The sequence below is a fragment of the Hypomesus nipponensis genome, chromosome 28, assembly GCF_054491055.1.
Source record: "Hypomesus nipponensis isolate SF chromosome 28, ASM5449105v1, whole genome shotgun sequence".
NCBI lineage: Eukaryota > Metazoa > Chordata > Actinopteri > Osmeriformes > Osmeridae > Hypomesus > Hypomesus nipponensis.
In genome coordinates, this window is record NC_140388.1 from 13,715,307 (window position 1) to 13,730,425 (window position 15,119).

Sequence of the window (15,119 nt, forward strand, 5' to 3'; positions counted from 1 at the left end):
ACACTCTCTCTCACATACACACACACACACAAATCAACCTTCATCCCATCACAGCATGCAAATGTTGTGAAAACAGAAGGTGTACAAGCACATTTTTTTACTAAATGTGAGACCTCATTTTTGGGGCATTGTGAAACTCGAAAGGGTGTGTGTGTGTGTGTGCGTGTGTGTGTGTGTGCATTGGGTGCCTCCGGTGATGGCTTCAGTGGGGAGAGTCTTCCAACTGTCCACTCCTCTGTCCACACACTATATAATCACATTCCCTGTCGGGCCTCATAAATCTGCATGGGCCCAATTAAATGTAGCCTTTAGCATGTCCTCACCACCTAAAGAGTGTCAGGAGGACAGTGTCTATTTTCCATACATGGTTTAATAAAACATTTGACACATTCTACTTGTGTGAAACATGACAATTACACAAAACAATACAGTGTACAACACAAATGCAAACCCATGAATCTTTTGAGAAAAGAAAAACAAAGGTGGTATTCTTTCATATTTCACTAACCAAAACAACGGGTCATAAGAGTCAAACTGTACACAGAAGAACCAACACTTTACATTCAAATTCCATAAAAAAATATAATTAACTATTTTGTGCAACACATTCTTTGGTAAGCATGTTTATGTAGCTCGTGATAAAAGCAGTTCCCTAACCATAATTGATAATAGGCCTCTGATATACGGCAACACACTGAATGTTGAGTAAAACTTGAAGGGAATTGTTTCAGCAAAGCTTTCAGAAATATTACAGCACCGTTTGATAACCTGTTTAGGTAATGTGTGCCTCAAAACTAAATATATAAACGTTATTATTTAGTTTTTAAAATTAATTTCAAATTCAAAATAAAATGTTTTAAATATTCTAATATCTCCACATTCAAAACAACGTACGTGCAAAAGGGCATTTGGGTCTCTATTTGTTTTTTTTACAACTTAAGTGCAAAAATATAGAACATAACGTAACAAAAGGCTATTTTTGGTATATGCTATTTCAAGGAATTACATTTAGTAATTTTTTCTTACTAATAAAAAGTACACCTTATTTTGTATAAGCCCTCCATAGAAAAGTGAAGACTGCATAGTGAAGGAAAAGCTCCTATATTGAATGTGATGTGTTATTAGTAAGACGGATAGCTGTGTTTTGACTAGTATGTAAATATCTCATTAGCAGGAGTTAATAACAGCCTTGCGCTCTCAGTTGTAAGATAAAAAATGCAATATAAAAGTGCTAAATATACCTCAATCTACTGTCACTCTAAAAGAAGAAGCTGAATGGCCTATCAAAAATGCCATGCTGAAAATTAAGCAAGAGGCTAACTGTGTGTTTGGGTTTGAAATAAATATGATGGCACCCCGAGGATTTGGATATGTTGACCACTGGAATTATTTATGCTGCTCGCCGTCCAGAGGAGACAAAAGAATAATTAGACTGGTAAGACGTGCGCACTCATCTCCACTTGCATGCCCACCAAATGTGAGATGTTCTCCGATTCCCTCTCAAAGTTGATGGTTGTTGAACTTATTTTTAGTGTCATTTGATAAGCATCCTTGCTTGCACAGAGACATCCCACTGACCCAGCCACTGGTCATTGTCTATACCGGTTCCCGTCAAAGCCGGCGCGCTTTGTCAGGTTTCGACTCGAATATCCATTTTGCATCTGAAGTACCGTATCGAAAGTGACTGGATCGTTCGAGCCTTTTTCTTCAGCTGCTGCCCCTTTCCTCCCCCACAGTGTTTCCGCTCTCACTAACATCATTTGGGATTGGCGTCATGACAGCACGCTTGAGAAATCTACAACAAATATCTATATCTCCCTCTTTTCTGGGTGTGGGGCCATGTGGTCAGAAACATAATTTCTGGAAATGAACAATACTTATCCGTCCGTCGCATCCGTTACTTTGGCTTTACGTTTTGGACCTGGTGCAGCGTCCCAAGACCCTCTTTCACCAAATAACACCAGTACAGTAATAGGTCATCCAATGTCAGAAAGCATAAAGTAGACAGCCAAGTCTTCACAGGCTGCTGCTCGCTGTTGCTTTTAATTATTTTAATTAAACTTTGATATTGTGGTGGTGAGAGAACTAGTGGTCTGAGACGTGTAAAGGCCCTGGGAGGACTGGGATGGTCGATGTGGTTGAGCAGGTGAGACAGCTGGATCTCCGGATCTTAAAACTCTGAATTGATAGGCATGTTTGTGATGTGCTGTACGCCCAGACGAGCACGAAGCAGACTGCAACAAAAATAGGGGGTAAAAAAAAGAGAAGAAAAAACACTAAGCAGGATGTCAAGCTCTTGAGGCATCCATCCCTCAAACGTAGCCGGAGATCTCTTTAGTGACGGGATTGACTCGCGGTGGAATAACGCTCTATTAATTTTTCTTGTCCCTAGTGCATAATGAAAGAAAGGTGTCTTCTAAAAACGAAGGGCAAAGTCGTACTGCCTCCAAAACCTCAGGGCGTCCTGTCTACAATTTGTCATGCGTGTGCACTTCTCAGTGTTAAAATGACAAGATCTGCAGTCAAAGGGCTCCCGCCAGGCATTCGATGGTGGAGAGTTGGAGAGGCTTCGTGACGAGACGTTGCCAGGAGGCAGTGGACTTCTGCACTTGTGAGCCCCATTGGGATTCGCTCTCCTTCCATGCCAACGGCAAACTGCCTCTCTCTCTCTCCCGCTTTTTAGATAGCTTCCGTCTGTGTCCATGAAATTAGGTTTTCCACAGAAGGCACAATATGGTCAGAATATGTTAAGCCTTTGGTGCACACTAAAAGCTAACCGAATACGAATGGCATACTTTGTGCCACATTGAATTTCTGGGCATTTTTAGCGCTTGCAAAGTTGAAAAAGACAAGTTTGAAAATACACAGTTCTGTCCCTGCCATGATTATCTCAAAATATTCAAATATTCGTTCATGAAACAGTTTCAGAGTGTAGATCCACTGTCTGGGAAAAGGGTCTCTGAGCATATAGAAGAAACACAGAGGATACAGGGTTTTTGGATAAATTATCTTACAAAAGGAGATTTCTCTCCATCGATCACCATGGATACTTGTACAAGAAAGCTGGTCATTTTTTGTTCTTCTAATGATTCGGCACTCTGTTGAAATTCATACACCGTCCCTGAAAAAAGAAAAAGCAGATAGTGTTACATTTTTATGAAGAAATTAAATTAATTTGTAATTCAAATTATTTATGTTTTTCACAATTAAATGTATAACTGTGTATAGCAATTCATGTTTAATACTTAATACAAATAGATTTTAAAAAGTGATTTAATTAATTTCTATGTCTTCATTTTTATTCTTGTATTGGCATTGCTCACAATTTCCTGTATTTAAAATGCGTGTATAATTATTTTTTCGTAAATAAGTCTGTATTTTAATAGCTGAATTTGAGTAAAAACAAATTAATATTTTGCTAAATACAAGTATATATGTTTTTCACTATGAAATACAGCTACACCATTCTGATAAAATTCAAGAAGTCCAATCAATAATTTTGCCAAGAACAGGAATAGTCATATACATAGAAATCGGCATACAGTATGTAAAATTATAAAATAAATACAATAATATGCATCAGAAAATCTCTAAGAGGCTCTGCAGTTGGTCAACACGAGAAGCTTAAAAGCATAATGCACCTTCCTTCCCTCTGCCTCTTGTCTGCACATACCAACACGACAACATCTCTATTCACCCCCCCACAGCGGCCGGCCTCCAGCCCAGGGGGGGGGTCCTGTCCTGCACTGTGTCTACCAGACCCCGGGCCAGGCAGCTGTCTGAGCCCGTGGCCCCGCAAGGATGCCGGGCTTGGAGGCCAACAGCGGGCGCAGTGGCACCAAGAGGGAGCTCTAGCACAAATAATACTCGCTAGCCAAAAAGCCCCCAAACCTGCCACAGTCTCCTCTACACATCTCTCTCCATCTCTCTCTACACAGTCACCATCTCTCTCCACATCTCTCTCCCCACATCTCTCCTCTGGTTTGTGGGAGAGGGTTAGCTCCATGCCTGCCTGATAAGCCCCTCGATGTGGACCCTCTGCAACTAATCTCACACAGTCAACAAATAAGGCACATCAGATGCTGTTTTGGCCGTGACCAACAGAGCGGCTAAGTTCACTGGATTTTCATGGTTTAAGGCTTGGAAAGGGAGTCGTTTGTAAAAGCTGGTCTCACTTCAGCACAGAATGTTGGGTAGTGAGGCTAAGCAGGTGCAGCACAATACGGTCAAACCCGTTCCAGTTCCCCTGCTCCCCCACGAGAACCCAACTTGGCAGAGTGTTCTGAGTTGTAACTGGGCCATGTTGCACTGAGGCAAAGAGAGAGACTGCCCACCTGTGCCACCCGGCGGGCTGAACAATAGTTTGAATATGTCAGCATGGGGTGTCGGGGAGATTTCACCCGACTGATGGACGGATGGGTGGGTGACTAAGGGTTAGAGATGGAGAGGTGAAGGGACAAGGTGCGTGTTTTTCTTCTTCTCAGTCAGAAAGAGGAGCAGATCCAAAGCTGATGATTAATAGACTCCATTAAAATCACTCCATTAGGTTTGGATTAAAATAAATTTGAATATATTGAAGAGCAAAGTTGCTAATGATGTCAAACAAAACTTCTGGTGTAATATATGCAAGTATCTTTTGTAAGGCGTAATAGTTTATCTAAGATGTTAATTTGATATTAAAACAAGTGTAAATGTAACGCAGAAATGAAATCAGTTACAAACTCTCCAACAGTGAGAGGAGTGTGACTGTAACGCAACATATTTAACACTGGTAGGAATGCTGTAGGGTAACACTGGTAGGTATGCTGTAGGGTAACACTGGTAGGTATGCTGTAGGGTAACACTGGTAGGTATGCTGTAGGGTAACACTGGTAGGAATGCTGTAGGGTAAAACTGGTAGGTATGCTGTAGGGTAACACTGGTAGGTATGCTGTAGGGTAACACTGGTAGGTATGCTGTAGGGTAACACTGGTAGGAATGCTGTAGGGTAAAACTGGTAGGAATGATGTAGGGTAAAACTGGTAGGAATGCTGTAGGGTAACACTGGTAGGTATGCTGTAGGGTAACACTGGTAGGTATGCTGTAGGGTAACACTGGTAGGAATGCTGTAGGGTAACACTGGTAGGAATGCTGTAGGGTAACACTGGTAGGTATGCTGTAGGGTAACACTGGTAGGTATGCTGTAGGGTAACACTGGTAGGTATACTGTAGGGTAACACTGGTAGGTATGCTGTAGGGTAACACTGGTAGAAATGCTGTAGGGTAACACTGGTAGGAATGCTGTAGGGTAACACTGGTAGGAATGCTGTAGGGTAACACTGGTAGGTATGCTGTAGGGTAACACTGGTAGGTATGCTGTAGGGTAACACTGGTAGGTATGCTGTAGGGTAACACTGGTAGGTATACTGTAGGGTAACACTGGTAGGTATGCTGTAGGGTAACACTGGTAGGAATGCTGTAGGGTAACACTGGTAGGTATGCTGTAGGGTAACACTGGTAGGTATACTGTAGGGTAACACTGGTAGGTATGCTGTAGGGTAACACTGGTAGGTATGCTGTAGGGTAACACTGGTAGGTATGCTGTAGGGTATCACTGGTAGGAATGCTGTAGGGTAAAACTGGTAGGTATGCTGTAGGGTAACACTGGTAGGTATGCTGTAGGGTAACACTGGTAGGTATGCTGTAGGGTAACACTGGTAGGTATGCTGTAGGGTATCACTGGTAGGTATACTGTAAGGTAACACTGGTAATGCTGTAGTATTCAGAGCAGGGTTAGGGGTAGGCATCAGCAATCAAAACCTCTTCATGCAAGATCAAACATACTGTCCTGCAATTTCACATAATTGTGAAATGAAAACCTCCAAATATGTGTAACTATAAAGTTGGTTTTGGCATCAGTTCAGTCAAACGTCACGATTTCTGCTGATCCATTTGTTTGACCATTGAGACGTAGCTTGCAGAGCTAACGCCATGTTGTTGGCTTTTCGTCTCAGTCTTTGCTCCTCAGTGTTGACTGGAGCAGACAGAGGTCCACAGTTGTCCAGAGACATGTTTGTGTCTCTGCTTGGATGGCTTGGTCTCGGGCAACGCTCCAGAAGAGGAGTCTGGATGTGATCCTCTTAGGGAGAGCGAGAGAGAGAGCGAGAGCGAGAAAGAAAGAGAGAGTGATCCTCTCTTCTCTCTCTGAACAGCTTGATCCCCCCGGAGCCGTCTTGCACCGTCTCGTTTCTCCACAAGTGAGATCCAGGACACAGGGGGCCGGGGGGGCCGGGGGGGGTGGACACCGACCGGCAACATTTTGGAGTTCTTCTCCGCTTCCACAAAATGAAACTTTTATTGGAAAAATAAACATTTAACTCAAAATACCAAATATTTGTTTGGTATGACATTTGAGAACAATGAAGTAATTAACATTACTTTTCATGTTGACCTTATTGAAATACTAGAAAATTGACTGAGATGGCATGAAAAGAATGTTAAATTCAGGCATCCATTTCACCTTTACTCTCATATTAAATCAACAATTCTCTTTCGAAATGACAAAAAAAGGTATTTCTTGCAGCATAAAGCTTCATTGTAACCCAGACTCTCAAGAGGGGGACTCAGTCATGCACATTGCTCTGTGGAGTCTCAGACACAAGACATGTGTTCTGCTTTACTCCCTGTCCTCGCCTCTGCCTGCATATTGAACGTGAAAAAAAACGTCCAGAATGAGGCGAGAAGCCCAGCTGCAAAGGGAGGCGATGAGTGCCAGAATGTGAGCAATCTCCATCCTGGAGGCAGGCCCTCCTCTCACAGCCCCTTGTCCATGCACTCGCACGCTGCCCACATAGCACTGCCATCTGGCCTGCTGGGAAAGCATCCTGGGCATAGCCAACAACATGATAGGAGCTGACAACCTGAGTCTTTCATTGTGTTGTTAAGAAGCAGATACAACTCAATACAAGTGTAAGGTACATGGAAAGAGTGTGTCTATGATGATGTCATAAAACCCTAACCGTACATGGAAAGAGAGTGTCTATGATGATGTCATATAACCCTAACCGTACATGGAAAGAGGGTGTCTATGATGATGTCATATAACCCTAACCGTACATGGACAGAGAGTGTCTATTGTCTTCCCAGATATCTGGAAAATGATGTCATATGACATACCAGGCCATTGAAACTGATTTGCTTAATAAATAATACAACCTCCCATGTGAAGTTTCCAGTTGTAAAATATAGTTCCTACTACTGGAAAACACTACTCCTGTAAAAGGTTAAGACTTGATTTAGAAATCAGATCCAAACTTCTTCTGTGTAAATAAAGTGCCATATGATTGGAAATCAGGCAGTCAAGACTTCCCGATTGACCCAAAAGATGGAGAGAGCGAGGTAAGGTTTTTTCCATCTACAGCCGCCAGTAAAATTGTTACTGCTGGCAGGCAGTGAAATACTTTGTACAGATTGTTCATCATTAGCTCACATTTCTTTTGTGACAAGGGAACATTCTTACTGCAAAAGTCAGTGTACTCCAACTGACCAGTTAGTCCCATAAATCAAACCTCGTCTGTTGGAGAGCCTGTAACAGACTGCTGCTTGGTGTTGTAATCCTGTTCCCTTGGTGATCTACCACACACCATGTCCCCTTGGATGCAAGCAGCTAAATAAAACATGTAAATGTATGTTGGAGGTTAAATGAAGGCCAAAGTCTCCTCAAAGCATTTGACAGCTATTGACAGAGCACTTTCTGTCCACAGTAAAATAAAGAGCGAGAAAGAAATAGTGGAAGCACAAACTTCCAGTGCATTGGATCTCTTGGTTGGAACTGTAATTCTGAGCGCAGCATAGCAAACAAGAGGCATCCAGCATGGGTGGAAGTATGGGATGCAGGCTAGGTATTATTGGATAACTGATCTAATGGGGTCTTTCTTGGCAACTGTTTCATTATTTGGCAAAAGTTCATCTGTGCACATCCCTCAGTCCATCTAAATATTGCTTTAAGAGGGCTTGGGGATTACTTAATTCAGAATGGTTAAATCAAGACATTAATCACAAAAGTAGGTCAACACATTAATGACCAAGGTTAGTCTAAATATGTCCCAATATGCTCAGCCCTGTGATGCTGAAATAGCATGCTGACTATTACACTGAGGTCAAACACACACACCCAGACGCTCTCTCCAGTGGAAGCTCTCGCACCTCATCACACCATCAGGAGAGGAAAACTACCAACAATTACACCCCCGGATCCAGATGAGCACAAGGTTACAGTCAAGTCCTCCTCCTCCTGTCCCCCCTCTGGTAAAAGCCTAACCCTAACCCTCTCCTTCCTTCCAACAAGGTGGGGATCCCTCTGCCGCAGCTGCTTCCTGCCCTGTCACTGCACTGGGCCCTCGCAGCTGCTTCCTGCCCCGTCAGTCTCTCCTCCCTGGTTTTGTCAGAGTAAGTGCACATCATTGGCAGCTCAGAGCTCTGGGCACCATCCCCCTGGTTGCTCCTGAGAAATGCCAGTCGTTCTGGCGTTGGCTGGGGCCCTCACAGACGGCATAGGAAGGCACAGATGGCACTAATGGATGAGCGGAATCCAACCGAGGGAGCGGGCCCAGCCACACCAGAGCCGTCCAAATAGCTGCACTGGCTCCGGCATGAAGAATTCAGAAGGATAAAATAATCATAAGAGGGGAAGAGAAAGGGTGGAGGGCTTTGGAGGCATGCCAACAGGATCAGATGGTAATGGGATTGTTCTTGGTTAGAGACCTACTGGTGTGTGTGTGTGTGTGTGTGTGTGTGTGTGTGTAAGAGGCCTTGTGTCCAAATCACAAACAACAAGGCATTTGTTCCTGCCTCTTCCAGTTGTCAGGATCGCTCGTACATAAGGGACTGATGATGTCATTGTTACAGTATGCAAAGGGTTGTGATATACACCATAATATAATCTAAACAGTTGGGATATACACGTTAATATTATCTAATAGAACGCAGAAAATGAATCCTTTTGACCTTGTTGTACCACAATATGATGCGGGATGAAGAATGAGGAATTTTTCCACAATGAGGAGAAAATGTGTATGTGTAATATGTGTGTGTGTGTGTAATTCACATTTTGTCATTTAGCAGACGCTCTTATCCAGAGCGACTTACAATAAGTACAGGGACATTCCCCCGAGGCAAGTATGGTGAAGTGCCTTGCCCAAGGACACAACGTCATTTTGCATGGCCGGGAATCAAACCGGCAACCTTCTGATTAATAGCCCGACTCCCTAAACGCTCAGCCATCTGACCCCCCCTAATAGGTGCATGTGTGTAATGTGTGTCTGTAGTGTAGTGTGCCAGCTGCTTGTCCAAGCACTTGTCCTCTCCAAGTTGGACTACTGCAACTTGCTGCTCGCCGGTCTCCCAGCATGCGTAATCTGCCCTCTTCAGGAGTCATAAACGCAGCGGGACGCCTGGTCTACAACTTACCCAGACGCTCCCATGTTACCCCGCTCCTCATTTCCCTCCACTGGCTACCCATCACGGCCCGCATCAGATTCAAAACCCTGGTACTGACCTTCCGAGCAGTGAATGGGACTGCACCCGACTACATAAAGTCTCTCCTGCTTCCTTACACCCCCACCCGCCACCTACGGTCTTCTTCAGACAACCGCCTGGTGGTCCCGCTCAAGACCGCCTGGTCCCAACACAAGCTCCTGTCTGGCCCCCCAGTGGTGGAATCAACTCCCCATCTCCATCAGGGACACAGACTGTCTCTCCACCTTCAAGAGAAGGCTCAAGACGCGCTTGTTCCGGGAGTACAACGGTACTTAGGAATGGTTTGCTGAACCCAATGCTAGTTTCCTCAAGGATCACATAACTCTTACTTAGAGACTTGATGCTCTTGTTGGTGAGTGGTAACTGATTGAAACTGTTGTATTTGCTGCAAAATATTCTATTTTAGTTCATCTTATTTTTATTTTTATTGTTGCTTGCTTTTTCTACAGGTACACTTGCACTTAGAGATTCATGTTGTTTAATTGTAACTTGCTTAACTACATGCTCTTATGGTTCTTCTCTTTGGCACTTATTTTTGGGTTGTTCACAATGTGTGCTTCTTGTTTTGGCTACCCACAATGCTTTGTGGCTATCTTGTTGTTATTATCAGTGACCTTTGCACTTTGTAAAGCTCTCTCTTGGAAGTTGCTTTGGATAAAAGCGTCTGCTAAATGAATAAATGTAAATGTAGTGCGTGTGTATGTGTAATATATGTGTGTGTGTAATGTGTGTAGTGTGTATATGCTAGTTCCCCGCCCCCCTCACCAGCAGGGTGCTAGATGTGGTCACATGGGATCAGCTCTGTGAAGAGGTGCAGGACATGTGACAGGGCGGCCGGTAATTGGAGGGAGCTGTCAGGACGGGCGCGGAGCGTGTGTGTGTGAGGGGCGGCCGTTTGGACACGGCGTGGAGCACGAGCCAGGGCGCCTGCCCTCCCACAGGGTGGCCGTATTACCACCTCGATGAGGCTAACGCAGGAAGAACAGCCACTGGAACACAGCCAAACCCTGGCTGCTTATCCTGGAGACAGAGCCCAACCCTGGCTGCTTATCCTGGAGACAGAGCCCAACCCTGGCTGTTCATCCTGGAGACACAGCCCAACCCTGGCTGCTCATCCTGGAGACACAGCCCAACCCTGGCTGTTCATCCTGGAGACACAGCCCAACCCTGGCTGTTCATCCTGGAGACACAGCCCAACCCTGGCTGCTCATCCTGGAGACACAGCCCAACCCTGGCTGTTCATCCTGGAGACACAGCCCAACCCTGGCTGTTCATCCTGGAGACACAGCCCAACCCTGGCTGTTCATCCTAGAGTCACAGCCCAACCCTGGCTGCTCATCCTGGAGACACAGCCCAACCCTGGCTGCTCATCCTGGAGACACAGCCCAACCCTGGCTGCTCATCCTGGAGACACAGCCCAACCCTGGCTGTTCATCCTGGAGACACAGCCCAACCCTGGCTGTTCATCCTGGAGACAGAGCCCAACCCTGGCTGCTCATCCTGGAGACACAGCCCAAGCCTGGCTGCTCATCCTGGAGACACAGCCCAACCCTGGCTGTTCATCCTGGAGACACAGCCCAACCCTGGCTGTTCATCCTGGAGACACAGCCCAACCCTGGCTGCTCATCCTGGAGACACAGCCCAACCCTGGCTGCTCATCCTGGAGACAGAGAGCAGCACTTCTAGAACCTGGTTGAAATGACATGCAGGATCTCTGGACTCCCATGTCTCCCCACAGTTATTTTGGATACATAATTGTATTTAATTGCAAGCAAAATGTATGAATATTCATATTTTCCTTTACTCAATGATTAGGGGAATGTTTTTCCATTTTCTGAATTATAAATATGAACACTTAAACTATCAGAGCTACTGTAAAGTTCTTAATGTGCAATTAGCATGATAGAGATCTCATTTGTAGTTAACAGTTAATCAACAAATTATTCAAAACGCAGATTTGTCTGTTAATGATGTGCCAACATAGATTGCCAGAAACGTGCAACATTTGTTGTACAGTTGACATGATAAACTACAATTAGAAAGGTAAAACAAAAGAAGTAATGTGCAATTATGAGTAATCAAAGCCTCAAGGGGAATAACCTCTACATTCTCTCCTCTGACTATCCGTGATGAATGATATATCTAAACTGGATAAAGCTACTGAGATAAGCACATATAAATACATTCCCTACAAAGTAACTAAAACGTCTCAAACCTTATATCATAATCACACCTTCTAACATAATCAAATGTAGAACGTGTTTCCTACAGTACTGCCTGGTAACCCTTACTGGAACAGGGATGAAACAGTAACTGCAACTACGGTTCTGCTTATGTAGCAAAAGCCTATTTGATTCACATTCAAAATGACGCACTCTTAATTTACCATCTCAGTCTGTCTTCATGTTCAAATGTAGTCAAATGTTAAAGCAAAATTTAAATCTGATATTTCACCACAGAAAAGCTGTTATTTATGAAAGGCTGTAAAGTAGAAGGATATAAATATGAACAAGCAGAACACCCTGCTACGTTTGGAGGGAAGTCTTGGTAATAAAACATCTTGTTACGTCCACTGAGGAAAATATGCTTATCATGCTGCATGTTAATATAAGCAGTAAATAACAAGATGGTGGCGCTGTGATGTTCAGCAGGAGGAGAGCAGGGATGCTCTGCAGCAGGGTTAATGTGACCTGCACAACACAAACAGATTGCATCTGAGGACAGACAAGCGCTCACACACATATGGCAACTGTTACGCTAGTGGTCAAGCAACTGTTACGCTACTGGTAAGGCAACTTTTACACTACTGGTCAGGCAACTGTTACGCTACTGGTCAAGCAACTGTTACGCTACTGGTCAGGCAACTGTTACGCTACTGGTCAGGCAACTGTTACTCCACTGGTCAGGCAACTGTTACGCTACTGGTCAAGCAACTGTTACGCTACTGGTCAGGCAACTGTGACGCTACTGGTTAGGCAACTGTTATGCTACTGGTCAGGCAACTGTGACGCTACTGGTCAGGCAACTGTGACGCTACTGGTCAAGCAACTGTTACTCCACTGGTCAGGCAACTGTTACGCTACTGGTCAGGCAACTGTTACGCTACTGGTCAGGCAACTGTTACGCTACTGGTCAGGCAACTGTTACGCTACTGGTCAAGCAACTGTTCGATACTGGTCAGGCAACCTTTACGCTACTTGTCAGGCAACAGTTACACTACTGGTCAGGAAACTGTGACGCTACCGGTAAAGCAACTGTTACGCTACTGGTCAGGCAACTGTTACGCTACTGGTCAGGCAACTTGCCAACTGATATCCATAGATAATGAGAACAACCTTTCTTTAGAGCCTTTGGTCTACAGAGACATTTCTGAAACCTCCAGCAGCGCAGAGACACACTCTTCGGGGCCTGCAACCAGAATCTATAGAAACACTGACCTTTACCACTGTTGAGGAACCGATGACTGGGTGTCAGGGGGGGGGGGGGCGCTGAGGGTGTGATCACATAGACCTGAACACCCCACCTTGAGGGTGTGATCACATAGACCTGAACACCCCACCTTGAGGGTGTGATCACATAGACCTGAACACCCCACCCTCCTCAGCATCTGCTGAGCTCACAGAGGAGACAGGGACAGCCAGGCTTCTACATGCAGACAGTGGAGAACAGGGAGAGGAGGACCAGGGAGAGGAGGAGAGAGGAGGATCAGGGAGAGGAGGAGGAGAGGAGGATCAGGGAGAGGAGGAGTAGAGAGGACCAGGGAGAGGAGGAGAGAGGAGGATCAGGGAGAGGAGGAGTGAGGAGGACCAGGGAGAGGAAGACAGAGGAGGACCAGGGAGAGGAAGACAGAGGAGGACCAGGGAGAGGAAGACAGAGGAGGACCAGGGAGAAGAGGAGAGAGGAGGATCAGGGAGAGGAGGAGGATCAGGGAGAGGAGGAGAGCGGAGGATCAGGGAGAGGAAGACAGAGGAGGACCAGGGAGAGGAGGAGAGCGGAGGACCAGGGACAGACAGCCTCTTTCATCACCTACGTACAGAAAGCAGCTATGACCTCATGTGAACTCTCTTTGACCTTGGAGTCAGGTGGGCGAGGACACACTTCACAGCAGAACTCACTAAACGACCCGGGGCCTGATTATGAAATTAAGTAATTTGGCAGGTCTGCCTTTTTCAAGACAGGGCCGCGAGTGGCAGTGTGGGAAGGCGGTGTTGCTTCTCTGTCTTGACTGAGGGAAAGAGAAATATCTTAGTCTGTTTGTTTGGAGAGGGGGTGTGAACTGCATGGAAGTCCATCAAATCAATTAGGGTTTCACACTGAGAGACGAGCTTGGCCTAGACTGGAGGACCTGGCCGGGTTGCTGGCGATGTGAGTCAAAGCTTGGCTGCAGCTAACACTCAGGAGTAGTGAGATGGAACATCTATTTAATTGGTTATGCATTATTATTATTGGTTATTTTGTGGTTATGCATTTTGGTATATGAGGTGTTTGGTGCTTATTGACACTTTATAACTCCCTGGTTGGTCCATGCTCTCACAACACAAGACCATGTCACTGTAAATGAGGGTTAGGGTTAGGCTTTCTGTAGAAGGAGAAGGGACCTCGGCGAGCAGCAGACACACTGTCAGGAGAACGGAGGAAAGGCTCTTTCACGCCATGTTTCTCACACTATTTCCGTCTCTTTCAACGCATCTACTGTAGCAAACTGGCTTATTTAGTGTGTTTAGGAACTGTTTCTATCTCCCAAGGTTTGGGTTAGTGTGTCTATCTCTCAGGGTCTCCTCTCCCTCTCTCTCTCCTTTGCCTTTCACACTCACTCCATCTCTCTTTGTTCATGTTGAGGCGCGCGGCCGTGCGGCGCTTCTGACAGTAGTCCTAATGAAGACGTAAAACTGTGGGCAGCAGGTTTCTGAAGGTTACACTGTCTATACTGGAGGAAGTGAGAAAGAATGAAGTCACTGATGGCATGTGACGTTTCCTCTGAAGATGATGCAAACCACTGCTAATGAAGGCTGGGCCGCACAGACCGCGAGGAGGCAGGGGACAGGGGAAGTGTGTGAGTGCCAGTGTGCGGCTATGGCTGTGTGTGTGTATGTCATGGTGTGTGTACTTGTGTGTGGCTATGTGTGTTTGCCTCTCCTCCATCAGTACGGCTGCATGTCAGTTGAAATACCAGGGTGTAATATTACAGGACAGGGGGGCTGAGACCCATCCCTGGCACAGCACCATCCAGACCACGACTCCCCTATTGAAGTCATTAACAATAGAACATGCTGGAATGTGCGACATTCTTTTAAAGAACAGTATAGGCACAGTATAAGATTTCCCAAAAAGACGCACTTTATACGCCATGACCATGGGATCTTTGTCTGCATTCACAACTGAGCTTTTTTCGTGAGAGCGACACAGACAGACACATATAAAGAAGACCCTGAGAGATAGAAACAGTTCCTAAACACACTAAATAAGCCAGTTTGCTACAGTAGACGCATTGAAAGAGAGGGAAAGAGTGTGAGATTATGGCGTGAAAGAGTGAGCAGGTCTTAGAGTAGGAGACACAGGAGAGCCTGTCCCCAGCCAGGACATCTGAGGTGTTAACAGGGAGA

General features: G+C 45.4%; 1 protein-coding gene across 4 annotated transcripts in view; it reads right to left on the reverse strand.

Annotated features, from left to right (window-relative positions):
- Nucleotides 1-352: 352 nt before the first annotated feature.
- The window catches only part of antxr2a (ANTXR cell adhesion molecule 2a), a 49,482-nt gene continuing 34,715 nt past the window's right edge, over nucleotides 353-15,119 (reverse strand). For 3 of the 4 annotated variants that reach the window (XM_084694875.1, XM_084694876.1, XM_084694878.1), the window contains one exon: nucleotides 353-3,121. In XM_084694875.1, coding sequence (XP_084551001.1) covers nucleotides 3,083-3,121 — 39 coding nt within the window. In that variant the 3' untranslated portion in view covers nucleotides 353-3,082. The remainder of the gene's footprint in view (nucleotides 3,122-15,119) is intronic. The other variant, XR_014751035.1, reaches the window with a different exon arrangement.